The sequence below is a fragment of the Heterodontus francisci genome, chromosome 1, assembly GCF_036365525.1.
Source record: "Heterodontus francisci isolate sHetFra1 chromosome 1, sHetFra1.hap1, whole genome shotgun sequence".
Taxonomy (NCBI): domain Eukaryota; kingdom Metazoa; phylum Chordata; class Chondrichthyes; order Heterodontiformes; family Heterodontidae; genus Heterodontus; species Heterodontus francisci.
Window position 1 is genome coordinate 8,137,271 of NC_090371.1, and position 23,962 is coordinate 8,161,232.

The 23,962-nt window shown below is 47.2% G+C and overlaps 1 protein-coding gene across 1 annotated transcript in view; it reads left to right on the top strand.

Annotated features, from left to right (window-relative positions):
* zgc:64106 (uncharacterized protein LOC393348 homolog) overlaps positions 1–23,962 on the top strand; it is a 256,558-nt gene that overhangs the window by 210,101 nt on the left and 22,495 nt on the right. The window contains exon 4 of the mRNA XM_068028631.1: positions 12,460–12,651. Coding sequence (XP_067884732.1) covers positions 12,460–12,651 — 192 coding nt within the window. The remainder of the gene's footprint in view (positions 1–12,459; positions 12,652–23,962) is intronic.

The window sequence follows — 23,962 nt, forward strand, 5'->3', positions numbered from 1 at the left end:
TTGCTTTCTCCCCTACCCAGTTGCTTTCTCTACTTCTCCACAGTACTTCAGGCATTGCAACTGTCTGGTCCCTGCATTTTGCATGCTCCCTCTCCCCACCCCTCCCCGCTCTCCCCACCCCTCCCCCTCTTCACCCACCCCTCCCTCTACCCCCCCACCACAGTTGAATATCTGAAGTGCAGTTGCAAAGCCGGGGAAATAGCATGCAAAACAAAACCTCAACAATTCTGGGGTTAATTATTGAGAAGTTTTATTAAGTTCATTAAGCATCTGAGGAACTGCTGTGCATGGATACATGAGTGTTGTGTTTCCAGCATTCCCGTTAGACAGACAGGCCGAGTCTCTGCTATGCACAGCTAAAGAGATTGTTCCTGGAGAGCCTTGTGGTGAATGAACGCTTGGCTCTCTATTCCACTACTGTATTGTCCATGTGAAGAAGGCAAAGTCACAAGAGTCTGAGCTCAGTCTATTCTTGGTGAATGTTCCCCAAACGCATCCCAATGTGCATTCCCAATTCATCCATAAATGCAATGTTCCTTTCCACATCGTGACGAGCTCCGCAGCATGATCCAGTTGCCTTCGTTGCTTGAATGCTGACCTTAAGTCTCGAGGATTGTTTTCTCGACGGCATGTTTTACATGAAAAGAAATAAAGCAGATCAGAGTCAGAGCTTGCCTCCCTCCATCCACTGAAATTACTGTTGTGCACACCTTTTTAAGTTCTGCAGTGAAGGCACCAATTGATAACGTCGCCAATGAAGCACTTATTACCCACCTCAGATGCAGGAATCAGCACATCCTTGCGTCATCTCCTGCACTGCCTCCTTTGCTGGAATGCCGTCCTTAAGTGTCAAGGATTGTTTTCTCAAGGGCACATTTTACATGAAAGGAAATAATGAAAGAACATCAGTGTCAGAGCTTCTCTCCCTCCAATGAAATTACTGTTGCGCATGCTTTATGCTCTGCAGTATAGGCCAATGAATCACTTAGTACCCACCTCAGCTGTAGGAGGCAGGATGATGTAACTGCCCCTATCTCGTGATGGTTCAATGCTGCTCTCAGGGAAAACATGAATGATGTGAGGGTGCTGGAAAAAGAAGCACATTTCTTTTGGACTATGAACATAAAGCAGGCCATTTAGCCCAGCTGTTCCCTGCTAGTGGTTATGCTACTCGTGCGTCTTCCCATCCATTCCCATTTAATCCTGCCTACTACTATCAGCATCACCTTCCATTTCTTTCGCTCTTATCTACCTTTGCCTTAAAGCAACACTGAGGATGGAGAATGGTGTGGCTGCACTCCCACCTCACCAGTTGTGTACGCAGCAAGAGCATTCACATTTGTGCTACCACTGGACACGGCATGCTTGTTTCTTTTAGTGCTCAGTCTCTTCTTGCTGAATGTTCCCCAAGTGCTTGACCCCTTTGGACGCCTTCTCTGCTTGACAGGCAGCAGCTGGCAATTGCGGAGTCTCACAAGGCTCTGCATGGTTGTTTCAAGGGCGGATGGGGAAACATGTGGCTGTGTGTCCACGTGCACTGCTTGGATGGGTGCAGGAACAGGTGACTGTGTAACTGAACAGCAAGGAGAGGGTACCGCAGGTGGGGGAAGTGGAGCTTTGAACAGGCAGGTGTATGTATGGTCCATCAGATCATTAGGCCAGGGGGTGAAACGCTCAGGATTCGTGGATTGTGGCATGCGACTGATGTCCAGCGCATGGCCACCTCCATCCGAAGGTGCTTCCGGGCAATTGTTGGGCAAATTAATTGGCTCCATCTCATCAGCCGGTCCTTGTGTTTATGGCGCATGCACAGAAAAAGGCACTCCCCTTCCGCTCCGCTGCTCCCCCCCTCCCCCCCCGACCTCCCTTTCCCCCTCCCTCCCTTCCCCCCCTCCCCCCCGACCTCCCTTCCCCCCTCACCCCCGACCTCCCTTCCCCTCTCCCTCCCGACCTCCCTTCCCCCCTCCCCCCCGACCTCCCTTCCCCCCTCACCCCCGACCTCCCTTCCCCTCTCCCTCCCGACCTCCCTTCCCCCCTCCCTCCCGACCTCCCGTCCCCTCCCCTCCCCTCCCCTCCCTTGAAATGTTTTCAGACCAACTTAACAACAGGGACTGGAGCACATGCGGTGCCCCAGACAATGTAAATATTTTCAGAGCAACTTACTTTGGAACAATCTCCTCTGTCTAATAAAAATGAAGCAAATGTCCAAAATGACTAAATAATTGAGATAAAATGCCCGACGAAACCTCTCCTCCTTCCATTTTCAAAAACTCGCGCCGAAGCTTTCGGGATTGACGCACATGCGCACACGGTCTCAGGCCCTCTGCGCATGCGCTGCGGTCCGGCTTGCCAGGACCAGTTTGCGCATGCACAGAGGCCAACCTGGCGTGTTCCCCGAGGAAGATGACGTTACGCGATGACGTCATCTGCGCCTGCGCAAACTGGTCCTGGCATTCCGGACCGCAGCGCATGCGCAGAGGGCCTGAGACCGTGTGCACATGTGCGCACCGCGGCGCATTCTGATGGCGTAGCGTTGTCATCAATCACTTTGTAAAAATATTCACTGACCCCGCCTCCACCACCTTCTGAGGCAGAGAGTTCCAAAGCCGCACAACCCTCAGAGAGAAAATATTTCTCCTCATCTCTGTCCTAAAAGGGCGACCCCTAATTTTAAAACCGTGCCCCCTAGTTCTGGACTCACCCACAAGAGGAAACATCCTTTCCACATCCACCTTGTCAAGATCGTTCAGGATCTTATAAACTTCAATCAAGTCTCCCCTCACTCTTCTAATCTCCAGTGAAAACAAGCCCAGTCTGCCCAACCTTTCCTCATAAGACAACCCACTCATTCCAGGTATCAATCTAGTAAACCTCCTCTGAACCGCCTCCAACATATTCACATCCTTCTTTAAATAAGGAGACCAAAACTGCACACAGTATTCAAGATGTGGTCTCACCAATGCCCTGTATAACTGAAGGATAACATCCTTTTATTTTCAATGCCTCTGGTAATAAAGGATAGCATTCCATTAGCCTTCTTTATTACTTGCTGTACCTGCAGACTAACATTTTGTGACTCATGCACTAGAACACCTAGATCCCTCTGCACCTCGGAATTCTGCAGTCATTCTCCGTTTAAGTAATACTCTGCTTTTTTATTCTTCCTGCCAAAATGAACAACTTCACATTTTCCCACATTATACTCCATCTGCCAAATTTTTTCCCACTCACACAACCTATCTATATCGGTCTGCAACATCTTTATGTCCTCTTCACAGCATACTTTGTGTCATCTGCAAATTTAGCTACCATGCCATCACTCTTCTCATCTAAGTCATTGATATAAATTGCACAGACCCCTGCGGGACTCCACTCGTCACATCCTGCCAATCAGAAAAGGCCCCATTTATACATACTCTCTGTTTTCTGCCAGCCAGCCAATCTTCTATCCATGCTAATATGTTAACCCTACACCCTGAGCTCCTACTTTGTGCAATAACCTTTTATGTGGCACCTTGTCAAATGCCTTCTGGAAATCCAAGTACAATACGTCAACGGGTTCCCCTTTATCCACAGTGCATGTCACTCCTTCAAAGAACTTCAATAAACTGGTTAAACATGATTTCCCTTTCACAAAACCATGCTGACTAATCCCGATTACCTTGAGTTTTTCTAAGTGCCCAGCTATAGCCTCCTTAGTGACCGATTCTAACACCTTCCCCATGACAGATGTCAAGCTAACTGGCCTATAGTTACCTGTTTTCTGCCTCCCGCCTTCGTGAATAGAGGGGTTATATTTGTTATTTTCCAGTCTGATGAAACCTTTCCAGAATCTAGTGAATTTTGAAAAATTAACACCAATGCATCTACTACCTCATTAGCCACCTCTTTTAAGAACTATTAAGAAAGTTTTTGTTCAGAAAGCTTTTGACAAAGTACCACATGAAAGGCTGGTTAACAAAATTGAGGCTGATGGAATAGGAGGGTTAGTGTCAGCTCGGATAAAAAAATTGGCTTACAGACAAAATACACGTGGAGTGGAGTCCCGCAGGGGTCTGTGCAATTTATATCAATGACTTAGATGAGAAGAGTGATGGCATGGTAGCTAAATTTGCAGATGACACAAAGTATGCTGTGAAGAGGACATAAAGATGTTGCAGACCGATATAGGTTGTGGTAAATGGTTGTTTTTCAGTCTGGAGCATGGTAGACACTGGTATTCCCCAAGGATCAGTGCTGGGACCACTGCTTTTCTTTTTAAATATATTTAAATTACTTGCATATTGGAATATAGAGCAATATTTCAAAATTTGTCAAAGATACCAAATTTGGAGTTGTAGCAAACAATGAGGATGATACAAATCGACTGCAGCCGGACATCGATAGGCTAGCAGAATGTGCTGACATGTGACAGACGGAATTTAATCCTGACAATTCCAGCCACTGGAGGCACACAGGTAAAAGCCTCCCTATACATGGACGGCGTCGCAGTCTTCTGCTCGGATCCACTGTCCATTCACAGGCTGTTGAGCATCTGTGACCAGTTCGAACTGGCCTCGGGAGTCAAAGTAAACCGTGACAAGAGTGAGGTCATGTTGTTTGGGAACTGGGCTAACCGATCCTTTGTTCCCATCACCATCAGACTAGACTACCTGAAGGTGCTGGGGATATGATTTAGAGGGGCCGGGGCATGCGTCAAAACCTGGAAGGAGCGAGTAGCCATGGTAAAACAGAAACTGAGCACATGGGAGCAGTGTTCTCTCTCTATTGCGGGTAAGAAGCTGGTCATCAGGTCGAGGTGCTCAAGTTGTTGCTGTACAGGGCGCAGGTCTGGTCTATACCCCAGTCCTGTGCCATGGCTGTTACCCAAGCCATCTTCCGCTTTATTTGGAGATCGAAAATGGATCATGTCCGCAGGGACACGATGTTCAAACCTCTGGATAAAGGGGGGGAAAATGTACCCAATGTCACCCTCATCCTGATGGCGACCTATGTGTGCGGCTGTATCAAGCTGTGCGTAGACCCCTAGTACACAAACACCAATTGTCACTATGTGCTGAGGTTCTATCTGTCCCTGGTGTTGCGAAGGATGGGTCTGGTCACATTGCCGCGGATGCTCCATCCAGTTGGACTGTGCCATACCACCTATCCTTCGTGGAAATGTTTGTGCAGAAAAACACCTTTGACCACCAATCCATCAGGCAGTGGTCTGCACGGAATGCTCTCAAGGCCCTGCGGCAAAAGGAGATGGTAGATCCTGTCGGATGGTTCCCCGAGCAGACTGCCAAAGTCATTTGGCAGAATGCCTCATCACCAGAACTTTCAAACAAGCACCAAGACATAGCTTGGCTGGTGGTGAGAAGGGCCCTCCCTCTCAGATCCTTCCTGCATGCCCAAAATCTCACCGCCTCTGCACCCTGCCCTCGAGGTGACTGTGGTGGAGAAGACACTGTCATCCACTTCCTTCTGGAATGTTCCTTTGCAAAGCAGTGTGGAAAGAGATGCAGCGGTTTTTGTCGAGGTTCATCCCAAGCTGCTCCATAACACAGGATTCAGTGCTGTAAGGATTGTTCCCAGGGACGTCTTCTTGGGCCTCCTTATCTCGAGAGACAATGGGTAAGCGCCTGGAGGTGGTCAGTGGTTTGTGGAGCAGCGCCTGGAGTGGCTATAAAAGCCAATTCTCGAGTGACAAGCTCTTCCACAGGTGCTGCAGAGAAATGTGATTGTCGGGGCTGTTACACAGTTGGCTCTCCCCTTGCGCCTCTGTCTTTTTTCCTGCCAACTACTAAGTCTCTTCGACTCGCCACACTTTAGCCCCGCCTTTATGGCTGCCCGCCAGCTCTGGCGAACGCTGGCAACTGACTCCCACGACTTGTGGTCAATATCACAGGATTTCATGTCGCGTTTGCAGACGTCTTTAAAGCAGAGACATGGACAGCCAGTAGGTCTGATACCAGTGGCAAGCTCGCTGTACAATGTGTCTTTGAGGATCCTGCCATCTTCCATGCGGCTGACATGGCCAAGCCATCTCAAGCGCCGCTGATTCAGTAGTGTGTATAAGCTGGGGATGTTGGCCGCCTCGAGGACTTCTGTGTTGGAGATACCGTCCTGCCACCTGATGCCAAGGATTCTTCGGAGGCAGCGAAGATGGAATGAATTGAGACGTCGCTCTTGGCTGACATACGTTGTCCAGGCCTCGCTGCCATAGAGCAAGGTACTGAGGACACAGGCTTGATACACTCGGACTTTTGTGTTCCGTGTCAGTGCGCCATTTTCCCACACTCTCTTGGCCAGTCTGGACATAGCAGTGGAAGCCTTTCCCATGCGCTTGTTGATTTCTGTATCTAGAGGCAGGATACTTGATATTTGAGCCTAGGTAGGTGAACTCTTGAACCACTTCCAGAGCGTGGTACAGGGGACGTACACTGAGATAAACATCAACTGCTGCTGGAGGACCATCAACTTGGTGAAAACGCTCTTTGGTCTGCCTGAAACTTACTGGTCTTCCAGTGCAAAGAGTTGTCCACGTGTTGCAGACTGACACATTCCAAGGTCCAGGACTATGTGCTGAGGGACGCACTAAAGCCGCCTCAAAGGCTCAATGGGGAAAGGCCATTGTGTAAGCTCCCCCTGCCACAGTATACCGAGGGGCTGGAACCCATGTAAAATCCCTCGGGCTGTAAGCACCAAAAATGCTTTTGCTGTGCAATGCAAATGTATATTGCATATAAAATGGAATGGCAAGAGTTGTGAGGAAACTCATGTTCTGTATTGAAGGAATCTGATCTCTATTGTAATTTCTGAAATGTCAGATTTGAACTGTTTTGTAATGCATTGCTTTGCAAATTTTGAGAAAAATGGATATTTTGGGGGGAAAAAAGTGCAGAAAAGGTTCACTGGGCTGATTTCTGGGATGAAGGGGTTGTCTTATGTTGAAAGGTTGATCAGGTTGGGCCTATAGTCATTGTAGTTTAGAAGAATGAGAGGTGATCTTACTGAAACATATAAGATTCTAAGGGGGCTTAACAGGGTAGATGCTGAGAGGATGTTTCCCCTTGTGGGGGAATCTACAGGGCACAGTTTCAAAATAAGTTTTCTCCCACTTAAGGTGGAGATGAGAGGAATTTTTTCTCAGAGAATTGTTAGTCTTTGGAATTCTCTTCCCCAGAGAGCAGTGGAGGCTGGATCATTGAATATATTCAAGGCTGAGTTCGATTTCTGATCGACAAGGGAGTCAGGGCTTATGGGGGGCAGACAGGAAAGTGGAGTTAAGTCCACGATCAGATTAGCCATGCTCTTACTGAATAGCGGAACAGGCTTGAGGGGCTGAATGGCCTACTCCTGCTCCTATTTCTTATGTTCTTGTTCCAGGTCTCCGCAGAACAATCCAGTCAGTCCCATTCCCCTGTTCTATCCCCACAGCCCTGAATGTTTATTTCCTTCCAGTGCCCATCCAATTTCCTTTTCAAATCATTGATCATCTCTGTTTCCTCCACCCTCACAGGAAGCGAGTACCAGGTCATTACCATTCGTGTAAGAAAAAGTTCTTCCCCACAACCCCCATGTATCGCTTGCCCAAAGTCTTAACTCTGTGTTCCCTAGTCCATGTACCATCAGTTAATGAGAAAAGCTTGTTATACAGATTAGGGTTCATGAAGTTGGGGTAATATTAGCACCTGTGGCTATCCCCCTCTCTAACAAGTATACCGTTTTGGATACTGTTGGGGGGGATGGCCTATCAGGGGAAAACAGCAGCAGCAGCCAGAGCAGTGGCACCACAGCTGGCACTGTTGTTCAGCAGGGACAAAGCGCAGAAGAGCAATAGTTATAGGGGACTCTATATTCAGGGGCACAGATAGGCGCTTCTGTGGACGTGAAAGAGACTCCAGGATGGTATGTTGTCTCCCTGGTGCCAGGGTCAAGGATGTCTCTGAACGGACAGAGGGCATTCTGAAGGGGGAGAGTGAACAGCCAGAGGTTGTGGTACACATCGGTACCAACGACATAGGTAGGAAGAGTGACGAGGTCCTGCAGGGGGAGTTCAGGGAGTTAGGTAGAAAGTTAAAAGACAGGACCTCTAGGGTTGTAATCTCAGGATTACTCCTTGTGCCACATGCCAGTGAGGCTAGAAATAGGAAGATAGTGCAGCTAAACATGTGGCTAAACAGCTGGTGTAGGAGGGAGGGTTTCAGATATCTGGACCATTGGGATCTCTGCTGGGACAGATGGGACCTGTACAAGAAGGACGGGTTGCATCTAAACTGGAGGGGCACAAATATCCTGGCTGCGAGGTTTGCTAGCTTCACTCGGGAGGGTTTAAACTAGTGTGGCGGGGGGTGGGAACCAGAGCAGAAGGTCAGCAAGTGAAATAACTGAGGGGGAACTAGTAAATAAGGCCAGTAAGAGTGAGAGGAAGAGCAGGCAGGGAGATGTTGCTGAGCACAGCGGGACTGGTGGTCTGAAGTGCATTTGTTTCAATGCGAGAAGTATAACAGGTAAGGCAGATGTACTTAGAGCTTGGATTAGTACTTGGAACTATGATGTTGTTGCTATTACACAGACTTGGTTGAGGGAAGGACAGGATTGGTAGCTAAACTTTCCGGGATTTAGATGCTTCAGGCGGAATAGAGGGAGATGTAAAAGGGGTGGGGGAGTTGCATTACTGGTTAAGGAGAATATCACAGCTGTACTGCGGGAGGACACCTCGGAGGGGTCATGCAGCGAGGCAATATGGGTGGAGCTCAGGAATAGGAAGGGTGCAGTCACAATGTTGGGGCTTTACTACAGGCCTCCCAACAGCCAGCGGGAGATAGAGGAACAGATATGTAGACAGATTTTGGAAAGATGTAAAAGGAACAGGGTTGTGGTGGTGGGTGATTGTAACTTCCCCTATATTGACTGGGTCTCACTTAATGCTAGGGGCTTGGATGGGGCAGAATTTGTAAGGAGCATCCAGGAGGGCTTCTTGAAACAATATGTAGATAGGCCAACTAGGAAGGGGCCATACTGGACCTGGTATTGGGGAATGAGCCCGGCCGGGTGGTCGAAGTTTCAGTGGGGGAGCATTTCGGGAGCAGTGACCATAATTCCATTAGTTTTAAGGTACTTGTGGATAAGGATAAGAGTAGTCCTCGGGTGAAGGTGCTAAATTGGGGGAAGGCTAATTATAACAATATTAGGCAGGAACTGAAGAATTTAGATTGGGGGCGGCTGTTTGAGGGTAAATCAACATCTGACACGTGGGAGTCTTTCAAATGTCAGTTGATTAGAATCCAGGACCAGCATGTTCCTGTGAGGAAGAAGGATAAGTTTGGAAAGTTTCGGGAACCTTGGATAACAAGGGATATTGTGAGCCCAGTCAAAAAGGAAAAGGAAGCATTCGTAAGGGCTAGAAGGCTGGGACAGACGAAGCTCTTGAGGAATATAAAGAAAGTAGGAAGGAATTTAAGCAAGGAGTCAGGAGGGCTAAAAGGGGTCATGAAAAGTCATTGGCAAACAGGATTAAGGAGAATCCCAAGGCTTTTTATATGTATATAAAGAGCAAGAGGGTAACCAGGGAAAGGGTTGGCACACTCAAGGACAGAGGAGGGAATCTATGCGTGGAGCCAGAGGAAATGGGCGAGGTACTAAATGAGTACTTTCCACCAGTATTCACCAAAGAGAAGGATGATGAGCCTAGGGAAGGGAGTGGAGATAGTCTGGGTCATGTCGTTATCAAAAAGGAGGAGGTGTTGGGCGTCTTGAAAAACATTAAGATAGATAAGTCCCCAGGGCCTGATGGGATCTACCCTAGAATACTGAGGGAGGCAAGGGAGGAAATTGCTGGGGCCTTGACAGAAATCTTTGTATCCTCATTGGCTACAGGTGAGGTCCCAGAGGATTGGAGAATAGCCAGTGTTGTTCCTTTGTTTAAGAAGGGGAGCAAGGATAATCCAGGAAATTACAGGCTGGTGAGCCTTACGTCAGTGGTAGGGAAATTATTGGAGAGGATTCTTTGGGACAGGATTTACTCCCATTTGGAAACAAATGAACTTATTAGCGAGAGACAGCATGGTTTCGTGAAGGGGAGGTCGTGTCTCACTAACTTGATTGAGTTTTTTGGGGAAGTGACGAAGATGATTGATGAAGGAAGGGCAGTAGATGTTGTCTACATGGACTTCAGTAAAGCCTTTGACAAGGTCCCTCATGGCAGACTGGTACAAAAGGTGAAGCCACATGGGGTCAGAGGTGAGCTGGCAAGATGGATACAGAACTGGCTCGGTCATAGAAGACAGAGGGTAGCAGTGGAAGGATGCTTTTCTGAATGGAGGGATGTGACTAGTGGTGTTCCGCAGGGATCAGTGCTGGGACCTTTGCTGTTTGTGGTATATATAAATGATTTGGAGGAAAATGTAGCTGGTCTGATTAGTAAGTTTGCGGACGACACAAAGGTTGGTGGAGTTGCGGATAGTGATGAGGATTGTCAAAGGATACAGCAGGATATAGATCGGTTGGAGACTTGGATGGAGAAATGGCAGATGGAGTTTAATTTGGACAAATGTGAGGTAATGCATTTTGGAAGGTCTAATACAGGTGGGAAGTATACAGTAAATGGCAGAACCCTTAGGAGTATTGACAGGCAGAGAGATCTGGGCGTACAGGTCCACAGGTCACTGAAAGTGGCAACACAGGTGAATAAGGTAGTCAAGAAGGCATACGGCATGCTTGCCTTCATCGGTCGGGGCACAGAGTATAAAAATTGGCAAGTCATGCTGCATCTGTACAGAACCTTAGTTCGGCCACACTTATAATATTGCGTACAATTCTGGTCGCCACACTACCAGAAGGACGTGGAGGCTTTAGAGAGGGTACAGAAGAGGTTTACCAGGATGTTGCCTGGTCTGGAGGGGATTAGCTGTGAGGAGAGGTTGGATAAACTCGGATTGTTTTCACTGGAACGACGGAGGTGGAGAGGTTTACAAAGTTATGAGTGGCATGGACAGAGTGGATAGTCAGAAGCTTTTTCCCAGGGTGGAAGAGTCAGTTACTCGGGGACATAGGTTTAAGGTGCAAGGGGCAAAGTTTAGAGGGGATGTGCGAGGCAAGTTTTTTACACAGAGGGTGGTGAGTGCCTGGAACCTGCTGCCGGGGGAGGCAGTGGAAGTAGGTACGATAGCGAAGTTTAACAGGCAGCTTGACAAATACATGAATAGGATGGGAATAGAGGGATACAGACCCCGGAAGTGCAGAAGGTTTTAGTTTAGACAGGCATCATGATCGGCTTGGAGGGCCGAATGGCCTGTTCCTGTGCTGTACTGTTCTTTGTCCTAATAGAAAAACAGAATATTTTTTAAACAGCGAAGACCTATTAAATGTTGGTGCTCAGATGAATTTGGGTGCCCTTGTACACAAAAACACCAGGGGATTGGAATACAAGAGTTAGGAAGTGTTGCTTCAATTCTGCAGGGCTTTGGAGAAACACAGTAGCTAGAGTACTGTGTGCAGATTTGGTCTCTGCACTTAAGGAAAGATATACTTGCCTTAGAGCAGGTGGAATAAATGTTCCTTAGTTTGATGCCTGGGATGAGAGGGTTGTCCTATTGGAAGGTTTGATTAGAATAGGCCTATACTCTCTGGAGTTTAGAGTAATGCAGGGGAATCTCATTGATGCGTGTAAGATTCTGAGAGTGTTTGACGGGGTAGATGCTGAGAGGTTCCGAGGCTGGGGAATCTAGAACACAGGAGTACAGTCTCAGGGTAAGGAGTTGGCTATTTAGGACTGAGATGAGGAGAAATGTCTTCCCTCAAATGGTTCTGAATTTTTGGAGGGCTGTGAATGCTCAGTCGATGAGCATGTTCAAGACTGAGGTCGATAGATTTTTGGATTCTTAGGGAATCAGATCAGGTGGGAAAGCAGAGTTGAGGCAGAAGATCAGTCATGATTTTATTAAATAGCGGAGCAGGCTCAAGGGGACAAATGGCCTACTCCTGCTCCTATTATGAACAGGGTTTTGAATTTACAAAGATGATACCAGAACTGAGAGATTATACTCATCAGGAAAGATTGGGACTCCTTCCTGTAGAAAAGAGAAGACTGAGGGGTGACCGGATAGAGGTCTTTAAAATGATGTAAGGGTAGACATAGAAAAGATAGTTACACTTGTGGGGAGACCAAAACCAGGGTCCATAAATGTAATATTGTCATTAATAAATCCAATAAGAAATTCAGGAGAAACTTCTGTATCCAGTGAGTGGTGAGAATGTGGAACTTGCTACCACAGGGAGGCAAATAGCATAGGTACATTTAAGGAAAAGCTAGATAAGTACATGAGGGAGAAAGGATTAGAAGGATATCTTCATGGGATGAAATTAAGTACAGTGGAACGCAGCCTCGAATGATGGTCCGAAAGGTCTATTTCAATGCTGTACATTCTATGTAATTCTATGCAGTTCTGTCACAATCTTGTTTATAACTTTCAGATTTGGTGAAACGCTCTCAGAGTGCACGGATTGTGAATGTCTCCTCTATGAATCACAAAAAAGGGAAGATAGACTTTAGGCATTTCAAAGGAGACAATCTGCAAAACTCCTACAGCGATACAATATACAACCACACCAAACTAATGAACATCCTGTTCACCCTGGAGCTGTCCAATCAACTCCGTCACACAGGTAGGAGCAGTGTTCAGGAGGGTGGGGCTGGAGTGGGTGTGGGGTCTGTCCCTAAGGATCAATGTTCACTCTGACATTCATTACTGTGCATTGAAAAGGGCTGCAATCTATAAGAAATAAGAGCAGGAGTAGCTCATACAGCCCTTGCGCCTGCTCCACCATTCAATATGACCCACGACATCAACTATCTTTCCTGCTTTATCCCCATATCTCCTGATTTCCTAGTGTCCAAATATCTATTGATCTTTATCTTAAATATATTCAACAGTGGAGTATCCACAATCCTCTTGAGTACAGAATTCAAGATTTCCAACATTGTGATTGAAGAAATTCCTCCTCATCTCAGTCCTAAATGGCCGACCCCTTATCCTGAGACTGTACTAGTTATGTTACTGGACCTAGTAATCTGACGGCCGGGTCTAATAATGGAGCAAACGTAACATCAAATGAAGCTGCTGGATTGTTCTAAAAACCCGACTAGTTCACTGATGTCCTTTAGGGAAGGAACCCTGCCATCCTTACCCGGTCTGGAATATATGTGACTCCAGTCCCATATCACCATGGTTAACTCTTAACTATATCTTAAAGGACTTAAAGGACATTAGTGAACCAGATGGGTCTTTATGACAATTGATGATAGTTTCACGGCACCATTACTGAGACTAGTTTTCAATTTCATATTTTTATGAACTAATTGAATTTATTAATTAATTGAATGTAAATCCCACCAGCTGCCATGGTGGGATTTGAAACTATACCACAAGGCATTAGCCTGGGTGGCTGGATTACTAGTTCAGTGACATTACCGCTACACCACCACTTCCCCTTAAAACCGATAGAGACTGTGAACCATTTACTCTCGTTGGAAGGTGTATAAGGACTGTGACTCACCATCACACCTGGGAAGACTTTTCCTCCTTTCACTGCTGGGCATGAGCTGTCCTTTATTTGAGATGCACTGTGTTCCTATGCTCCTGCGCCCTCCACAGAACACGTGGCTGATGATGTTCCCGCCCAGGGCTAGGTGAAGGGGGAAACTCTCTGCTGCTTGGAATTGTACCTCGCACAAAGGAAGATGGTTGTGGTTGTTAGAGATCAGTCATCTCAGTCCCAGTGCATCACTGCAGGAGTCCCTCAGGGTAGTGTCTTAGGCCCAACCATCTTCAGCTGCTTCATCAATGACCTTCCTTCAATCATAAGGCCAGAAGTGGGGATGTTCGCTGATGATTGCACAATGTTCAGCACCATTCGCAATTCCTCAGATATTGAAGCAGCCCCTGTCCATATGCAACAAGACCTGGTCAACATTCAGGCTTGGGCTGATAAGTGGAAAGTAACATTCACGCCACACAAGTGCCAGACAATGACAAACTCCAACAAGAGAGAATCTAACCATATTCCCCTTGACATTCAATGCCATCACCTCTGCTATCAACATCCTGGGGGTTACCATTGACCAGAAACTGAATTGGAGTAGCCATATAAATACCATGGCTACAAGAACAGGTCAGAGGCTGGGAATTCTGCTCACCTCCTGACTCCCCAAAGCCTGTCCAACCTCTTCCGCTGCTCTCACAGTTCTCTCTCTCTCTCTCTCTGTATCTCCCTGCCGCTGTTTTATCCCTGCTGTGTTCTCAGACCTTCGGCTGTTCTCACAGGTCTGAAACATTAAACCTTCTCGAAAACATTAACCCTCCAGAATTATTAACCCACAGCGAAACATTAACCCACAGTGAAACATTAACCCCCCCAAAGCATTAACCCCCCCAAAGCATTAACCGCTCCCCCCCACTGCTCCCCGAAACATTAACCTCTCCAAAACATTAACTCATCCAGAATCATTAACCCCCTGAAACATTAACCCCCTGGAAACATTAGCCCCCGAATCATTAAACCTGCTGAAACATTAATCTCCGAAACTTTAAGCTCCGAAATATTAAGTCCCCAAAAAATTAACCCCTCAAACATTAACCCCTCTGAAACTTTAACTGTCCAAAACCTTAACCCTCCGGAATATTAACCCCTGGAAACTTTAACCCTCTGAAACATTAACCCCCCAAGACATTAACTCTATCAAAACATTAAACCCCCCAAGACATTAACCCCCGAAGCATTCACCTCCCAAAACATTAACCCTCAAAACACTGACCCCCAGAAGATTAAGATCATAAGAACTAGGAGCAGGAGTAGGCCGTCCGGCCCCTCGAGCCTGCACCTCCCAAAACATTAAACCCCAAAACATTGACCCCCAGAACATTAAACCCCTCGAAATATTAACCCCCCAAAACATTAACCCCTGAATCATTAACCCCCGAAACATTAACCGCCCAAAACATGACCCCCTCGAAACATTCACCTCCAAGCTCATTAACCCTCCCGGAACATTAACCTCTCCCAAATCATTCACCCCCCCGAAACAATAACCCCCTGAAACTTTAACCCCCTGAAACATTAACTCTCTGAAATATTAACCACCTTGAAACATGAATCTTCCAGAAACATTAAGCCGCCAAAACATTAATCCTCTCTGAAACTCGCAAAGAATTAAGTGATCCCACAACCAACCGATCAGATCTAACATCTACAGTCCTGCCAGATCCAGTTGTGAATGGTGGTGGACAATTAAACAACTAACTAGAGGAGGTGGCTCCACAAATATTCCCATCCTCAATGATGGGGGAGCCCAGCACATCAGTGCGAAAGATAAGGCTGAAGCATTTGCAACGATCTTCAGCCAGAAGTGCCGAGTGCATGATCCATCTCGGCCTCCTCCTGAGGTCACCAGCATCACAGAATCCAGACTTCAGCCAATCCACTGAATGTACTGGATACTGCAAAGGCTATGGGCCCTGACAATATTCTGGCAATAGTACTGGAGACCTATGCTCCAGAACTTGCCACACCCCTTTCCAAGCTGTTCCAGTATAGCTACAACACTGGCATTTACCCGGCAATGTGGAAAATTGCCCAGTATGTCCTGTACACAAAAACCAATTTGGCCAATTACTGCCCCATCAGCCTACTCGCAATCATCAGTAAAGTAATGGAAGGTGTCATCGACAGTGCTATCAAGCGGCACTTGCTCAGCAATAACCTGCTCAGTGACTCTCAGTTTGGGTTCTGCCAGGGCCACTCAGCTCCTGACATCATTACAGCCTTGGTCCAAACATGGACAAAAGAGCTGAACTCAAGAGGTGAGGTGAGAGTGACTGCCCTTGACATCAAGGGAGCATTTGACCGAGTATGACATCAAGGAGCCCAAGCAAAACTGGAGTGAAAGCACTCTGCTGGTTGGAGTCATACCTAGCACAAAGAAAAGTGGTTGTGGTTGTTGGAGGCCAATGCTGTCAGTTCCAGGACATCACTGCAGGAGTTCCTCAGGGTAGTGTCCTCGGCCCAACCATCTTCAGCTGCTTCATCAATTACCTTCCCTCCATCATAAGGTCAAAAGTGGGGATGTTCGCTGAGGATTGCACAGTGTTCAGCACCATTTGCGCCTCCTCCGATACTGAAGCAGTCCGTGTAGAAATGCAGCAAGACCTGGACAGTATACAGGCTTGGGCTGATAAGTGGCAAGTAACATTTGCGCCACACAAGTGCCAGGCAACATTTGCGCCACACAAGTGCCAGGCAATGACCATCTCCAACAAGAGAGAATCTAATCATCTCCCTTTGACATTCAATGGCATTACCATCGCTGAATCCCCCACTATCAACATCCTGGAAGTTACCATTGCCCAGAAACTCGCCACCCGATCTTATCCCACTTTCCAGCACCTGGTCTGTAGCCTTGCCGGTTACAGCAGTTCAGGTGCAGGTCCAGGTACCTTTTGAAAGAATTGAGGGTATCTGCCTCCACCACCGTTCCTGGCAGTGAATTCCAGACACCCACCACCCTCTGGATGAAAATGTTTTTCCTTGTGTCCCCTCTAATCCTTCTACCAATCACCTTAAATCTGTGCCCCTGGTAATTAACCTCTCCGCGAGGGGAAACAGGTCCTTCCTGTCTATTCTATCTAGACCCATCATAATTTTGTGCACCTGAATTAAGTCACCCCTCAGCCTCCTCTGTTCTAAGGAAAACAATCCTAGCCGATCCAATCTTTCCTCATAGCTGCAACTTTCAAACCTTAGCAACATTCTTGTAAATCTCCTCTGCACCTTTTCCAAAGCTTCCACATCCTTCCTATAATGTGGTGACCAGAACTGTACACAATACTCCAGCTGTGGCCTACTCAGTGTTTTATACAGTTCCAGCATTACATCCCTGCTTTTGTATTCGATACTCGGCCAATAAAGGAAAGCATTCCATTTCCCCTCTTCACCACTCTATCTACCTGTCCTGCCACCTTCAGCGGTCTGTGGACATGCACCCCTTACAAAACATTCACCTCCCTGAAACATTAACCCTCCCGAAATATTAACCCCCCAAAACATTAACCCCTTAACAAAACATTAATCCCCGAAAGCATTAACCCCGAAACATTAACCCCCTGAAATATTAACTCCCTGAAACATTAACTGCCTGAAACATTAACCTTGGAAAAATTAACCCTCCAAAAACATTATAGAACATAGAACATAGAACATGACAGCGCAGTACAGGCCCTTCAGCCCTCAATGTTGCGCCGACCTGTGAAACCATCTGACCTACACTATTCCATTTTCATCCACATGTCTATCTAATGACCACTTAAATGCCCTTAAAGTTGGCGAGTCTACTACTGTTGCAGGCAGGGCGTTCCACGCCCCTACTACTTTCTGTGTAAAGAAACTACCTCTGACATCTGTCCTATATCTATCACCCCTCAACTTAAAGCTATGTCCCCTCGTGTTTGCCATCAACATCCGAGGAAAAAGGCTCTCACTATCCACCCTGTCCAACCCTCTGATTATCTTATATGTCTCTATTAAGTCACCTCTTCTCCTCCTTCTCTCTAACGAAAACAACCTCAAGTCCCTCAGCCTTTCCTCGTAAGACCTTCCCTCCATACCAGGCAACATCCTAGTAAATCTCCTCTGCACCTTTTCCAAAGCTTCCACATCCTTCCTATAATGCGGTGACCAGAACTGCACGCAATACTCCAGGTGCGGCCTCACCAGAGTTTTGTACAGCTGCAGCAGGACCTCGTGGCTCCGAAACTCGATCCCCCTACTAATAAAAGCTAACACACCATATGCCTTCTTAACAGCTCTATTAACCTGGGTGGCAACTTTCAGGGATTTATGTACCTGGACACCAAGATCTCTCTGCTCATCTACACTACCAAGAATCTTCCCATTAGCCCAGTATTCTGCAATCCTGTTACTCCTTCCGAAGTGAATCACCTCACACTTTTCCGCATTAAACTCCATTTGCCATCTCTCAGCCCAGCTCTGCAGCCTATCTATGTCCCTCTGTAACCTACAACATCCTTCGGCACTATCCACAACTCCACCGACCTTCGTGTCGTCCGCAAATTTACTAACCCACCCTTCTACACCCTCTTCCAGGTCATTTATAAAAATGACAAACAGCAGTGGCCCCAAAACAGATCCTTGCGGTACACCACTAGAAACTATACTCCAGGATGAACATTTACCATCAACCACCACCCTCTGTCTTCTTTCAGCGAGCCAATTTCTGATCCAAAGCACTAATTCACCTTCAATCCCATACTTCTGTATTTTCTGCAATAGCCTACCGTGGGGAACTTTATCAAACGCCTTACTGAAATCCATATAGACCACATCCACGGCTTTACCCTCATCCACCTGTTTGGTCACCTTGTCAAAAAACTCAATAAGGTTTGTGAGGCACGACCTACCCTTCACAAAACCGTGCTGACTATCTCTAATGAACTTATTCTTTTCAAGATGATTATAAATCCTATCTCTTATAACCTTTTCCAACATTTTACCCACAACCGCAGTAAGGCTCACAGGTCTATAATTACCAGGGCTGTCTCTACTCCCCTTCTTGAACAAGGGGACAACATTTGCTATCCTCCAGTCTTCCGGCACTATTCCTGTCGACAATGACGACATAAAAATCAAGGACAAAGGCTCTGCAATCTCCTCCCTGGCTTCCCAGAGAATCCTAGGATAAATCCCATCTGGCCCAGGGGACTTATCTATTTTCACACTTTCCAAAATTGCTAACACCTCCTCCTTGTGAACCTCAATCCCATCTAGCCTAGTAGTCTGTATCTCAGTATTCTCCTCGACAACATTTTCTTTCTCCACTGCAAATACTGACGAAAAATATTCATTTAACACTTCCCCTATCTCCTCCGATTCCACACACAACTTCCCACTACTATCCTTGATTGGCCCTAACCTATCTCTAGTCATTCTTTTATTCCTGATATACCTATAGAAAGCCTTAGGGTTTTCTTTGATCCTATCCGCCAATGACTTCTCGTGTCCTCTCCTTGCTCTTCTTATCTCTCCCTTTAGATCCTTCCTGGCTAGCTTGTAACTCTCAAGCGCCCTAACTGAGCCTTCACGTCTCATCCTAACATAAGCCTTCTTCTTCCTCTTGACAAGATCTTCAACTTCTTGAGTAAACCACGGCTCCCTCGCTCGACAACTTCCTCCCTGCCTGACAGGTACATAATTATCAAGGACACGCAGTAGCTGCTCCTTGAATAAGCTCCACATTTCGATTGTGCCCATCCCCTGCAGTTTCCTTTCCCATCCTACGCATCCTAAATCTTGCCTAATCGCATCATAATTTCCTTTCCCCCAGCTATAATTCTTGCCCTGCTGTATATGCCTGTCCCCGCCCATCGCTAAGGTAAACCTAACCGAATTGTGATCACTATCACCAAAGTGCTCACCAACTTCTAAATCTAACACCTGGCCGGGTTCATTTCCCAGTACCAAATCCAATGTGGCATCGCCCCTGGTTGGCCTGTCTACATACTGTGTCAGAAAACCCTCCTGCACACACTGGACAAAAACAGACCCATCTAAAGTACTCGAACTATAGTATTTCCAGTCAATATTTGGAAAGTTAAAGTCCCCCATAACAACTACCCTGTTACTCTCGCTCCTGTCAAGAATCATCTTTGCTATTCTTTCCTCTACATCTCTGGAACTATTTGGAGGTCTATAGAAAACTCCCAACAGGGTGACCTCTCCTCTCCTGTTTCTAACCTCGGCCCAGACTACCTCAGTAGACGAGTCCTCAAACGTCCTTTCTGCCGCTGTAATACTTTCCTTGATTAACAATGCCACACCCCCCCCCTCTTTTACCATCTTCTCTGTTCTTAGTGAAACATCTAAATCCCGGAACCCGCAACATCCATTCCTGTCCCTGCTCTACCCATGTCTCTGAAATGGCCACAACATCGAGATCCCAGGTACCAACCCATGCTGCAAGCTCACCCACCTTATTCCGGATGCTCCTGGCGTTGAAGTAGACACATTTTAAACCAAGCTCTTGCTTGCCAGTGCCCTCTTGTGTCCTTATAACCTTATCCCTGACCTCACTACTCTCAACATCCTGCACACTGGAACTACAATTTAGGATCCCATCCCCCTGCTGAATTAGTTTAAACCCCCCCGAAGAGCACTAGCAAATCTCCCCCTAGGATATTGGTACCCCTCTGGTTCAGGTGAAGACCATCCTGTTTGTAGAGGTCCCACCTACCCCAGAAAGAGCCCCAATTATCCAGTAAACCAAAACCCTCCCTCCTACACCATCCCTGCAGCCACGTGTTCAACTCCTCTCTCTCCCTATTCCTCACTTCGCTAGCACGTGGCACGGGCAACAACCCAGAGATAACAACTCTGTTTGTTCTCGCTCTAAACTTCCACCCTAGCTCCCTGAATTTCTGCCTTAAATCCCCATCTGTCTTCCTACCTATGTCGTTGGTGCCTATGTGTACCACGACTTGGGGCTGCTCCCCCTCCCCCTTGAGGATCCCAAAAACACGATCCGAGACATCACGTATCCTGGCACCTGGGAGGCAACACACCAACCGTGAGTCTCTCTCGTTCCCACAAAACCTCCCATCTGTTCCCCTAACTATGGAGTCCCCAATGACTAATGCTCTGCTCCTCTTACTCCTTCCCTTCTGAGCAACAGGGACAGACTCTGCGCCAGAGACCTGTATCCCATTGCCTACCCCTGGTAAGTCGTTTCCCCCAACAGTATCCAAAACGGTATACCTGTTGTTGAGGGAAACGGCCACAGGGGATCCCTGCACTGCCTGCTGGTTACCCTTTCCTTCCCCTGACGGTAACCCATCTACCTACTTCTTTTACCTGAGGTGTGACTGCCTCCCGATAACTCCTGTCAATAATCCCCTCCGCCTCCCGAATGATCCGAAGTTCCTCCAGCTCCAGCTCCAGTTCCCTAACGCGGTCTGCGAGGAGCTGGAGTTGGGTGCACTTCCCGCAGATGCAGTCAGCAGGGACACTCTTGGCGACCCTTACCTCCCACATTCTGCAGGAGGAACATTCAACTGCCTTCACCTCCATTCCCACTATTCTAAATTCCCAAGTTTTTAACCAATCACACGACTAACCCCCAAAACATTAACTCTCTGAAACATTAACCCCCCAAAATCATTAACCGCCAAAACATTAACTCCTCCAAAACATTAACCCCTGAATCATTAAACCCCTCGTAACGTTAACCCCCCCCAAAGATTAACTCCTTGAAACATTAATCCTCCCAAAACATTTACCTCTCCCGAAACATTAATCCCCTTGAAACATTAACCCCGTGAAACATTAACCCCACCAAAATATTAACCCCCGAAACATTAACCCTCCTGAAACCTTTACCCATGAAGCATTAACCCCTGAAATATTAACCCCCAAAACATTAACCCTCCTGAAGTTTTAACCCCCAAAACATTAACTCCACCCAAAACATTAACTCCACCCAAAACATTAACCCACCCGAAACATTAACCCCACTCTCTGAAATATTAACCCCTCCTTATGAAATATTGCCCCCACCCAAAACATTAACCCCTTTTTCTGAAACATTAACTCCACACAAAACATTAATTCCTTCCTCCAAAACATTAACCCCTCCCACCGAAGCATTAACTCCACAATCTGAAATATTTACCCGCTCTCCCAGTAACGTTAGCCCCTCCTTCTGAAATATTAACCCCATCCATAACATCAGCCCCACCCTCTGAAACAATAAGCCCTCCCTCTGAAACATGAACCCCTCCTTCTGAAATATTAACCCCACCCCTGTAACATTAGCTCCACCCTCTGAAACATTAACCTCCCCCCGTAATATTCACCACTCTATCAGAAATATTAACCCCTCCCTCTGATTTGTTGTCCCCACCCTCTGAAACATTAAGCCCTCCCTTTGAAACATGAACCCCTCAATCTGAAACATTAAGCCATCCTTCTGAAATATTAACCATCATTACTGAAGTACTAAGGCCATGGGGAGAGAGCCGGGTAGTGAGATTAGTTTAGGATTGATACAGGGCTATGGGTAGAGAGTGGGTCGGTGGGATTAGTTTGGGATTGATACAGGGCCAAGGGGAGAGAGTCAGGCAGTGAGATTAGTTTGGGATTGATACAGGGCTATGGGGAGAGAGTGGGTCAGTGGGATTAGTTTGAGATTGATACAGGGCCAAGGGGAGAGAGTCAGGCAGTGAGATTAGTTTGGGATTGGTACAGGGCCAAGGGGAGAGAGTCAGGCAGTGAGATTAGTTTGGGATTGGTACAGGGCCAAGGGGAGAGAGTCAGGCAGTGAGATTAGTTTGGGATTGATACAGGGCTATGGGGAGAGAGTGGGTCAGTGGGATTAGTTTGGGATTGATACAGGGCCAAGGGGAGAGAGTCAGGCAGTGAGATTAGTTTGGGATTGGTACAGGGCCAAGGGGAGAGAGTCAGGCAGTGGGATTAGTTTGGGATTGATACAGGGTTATGGGGACAGAGTGGGGCAGTGGGATTTGTTTGGGATTGATACAGGGCTATGGGGAGAGAGTGGGGCAGTGGGATTAGTTTGGGAGTAATACAGGGCTATGGGGAGAGAGTGGGGCAGTGGGATTAGTTTGGGATTGATACAGGGCTATGGGAAGAGAGTGGGGCAGTGGGATTAGTTTGGGAGTAATACAGGGCTATGGGGAGAGAGTGGGGCAGTGGGATTAGTTTGGGATTGATACAGGGTTATGGGAGAGAGTGTGGCAGTGGGAATAGTTTGAGATTGATACAGGGTATGGAGAGAAAATGGGGAAGTGGGATTAGTTTGGGATTGATACAGGGTTATGGGAGAGAGTGTGGCTGTGGGAATAGTTTGGGATTGATACAGGGTATGGAGAGAAAATGGGGAAGTGGGATTAGTTTGGGATTGATACAGGGTTATGGGGACAGAGTGGGGCAGTGGGATTTGTTTGGGATTGATACAGGGCTATGGGGAGAGAGTGGGGCAGTGGGATTAGTTTGGGATTGATACAGGGCTATGGGGAGAGAGTGGGGCAGTGGGATTAGTTTGGGATTGATACAGGGCTATGGGGAGAGAGTGGGGCAGTGGGATTAGTTTGGGATTGATACAGGGTTATGGGAGAGAGTGTGGCAGTGGGAATAGTTTGGGATTGATACAGGGTATGGAGAGAAAATGGGGAAGTGGGATTAGTTTGGGATTGATACAGGGTATGGAGAGAAAATGGGGAAGTGGGATTAGTTTGGGATTGATACAGGGTTATGGGGAGAGAGTGGGGCAGTGGGATTAGTTTGGGATTGATACAGGGCTGTGGGGAGAGAGTGGGGCAGTGGGATTAGTTTGGGATTGATACAGGGTATGGAGAGAAAATGGGGAAGTGGGATTAGTTTGGGATTGATACAGGGTTATGGGGAGAGAGTGGGGCAGTGGGATTAGTTTGGGATTGATACAGGGCTGTGGGGAGAGAGTGGGGCAGTGGGATTAGTTTGGGATTGATACAGGGTTATGGGGAGAGAGTGGGGCAGTGGGATTAGTTTGGGATTGATACAGGGCTGTGGGGAGAGAGTGGGGTAGTGGGATTAGTTTGGGATTGATACAGGGTTATGGGGAGAGAGTGGGGCAGTGGGATTAGTTTGGGATTGATACAGGGTTATGGGGACAGAGTGGGGCAGTGGGATTTGTTTGGGATTGATACAGGGCTATGGGGAGAGAGTGGGGCAGTGGGATTAGTTTGGGAGTAATACAGGGCTATGGGGAGAGAGTGGGGCAGTGGGATTAGTTTGGGATTGATACAGGGCTATGGGAAGAGAGTGGGGCAGTGGGATTAGTTTGGGAGTAATACAGGGCTATGGGGAGAGAGTGGGGCAGTGGGATTAGTTTGGGATTGATACAGGGCTATGG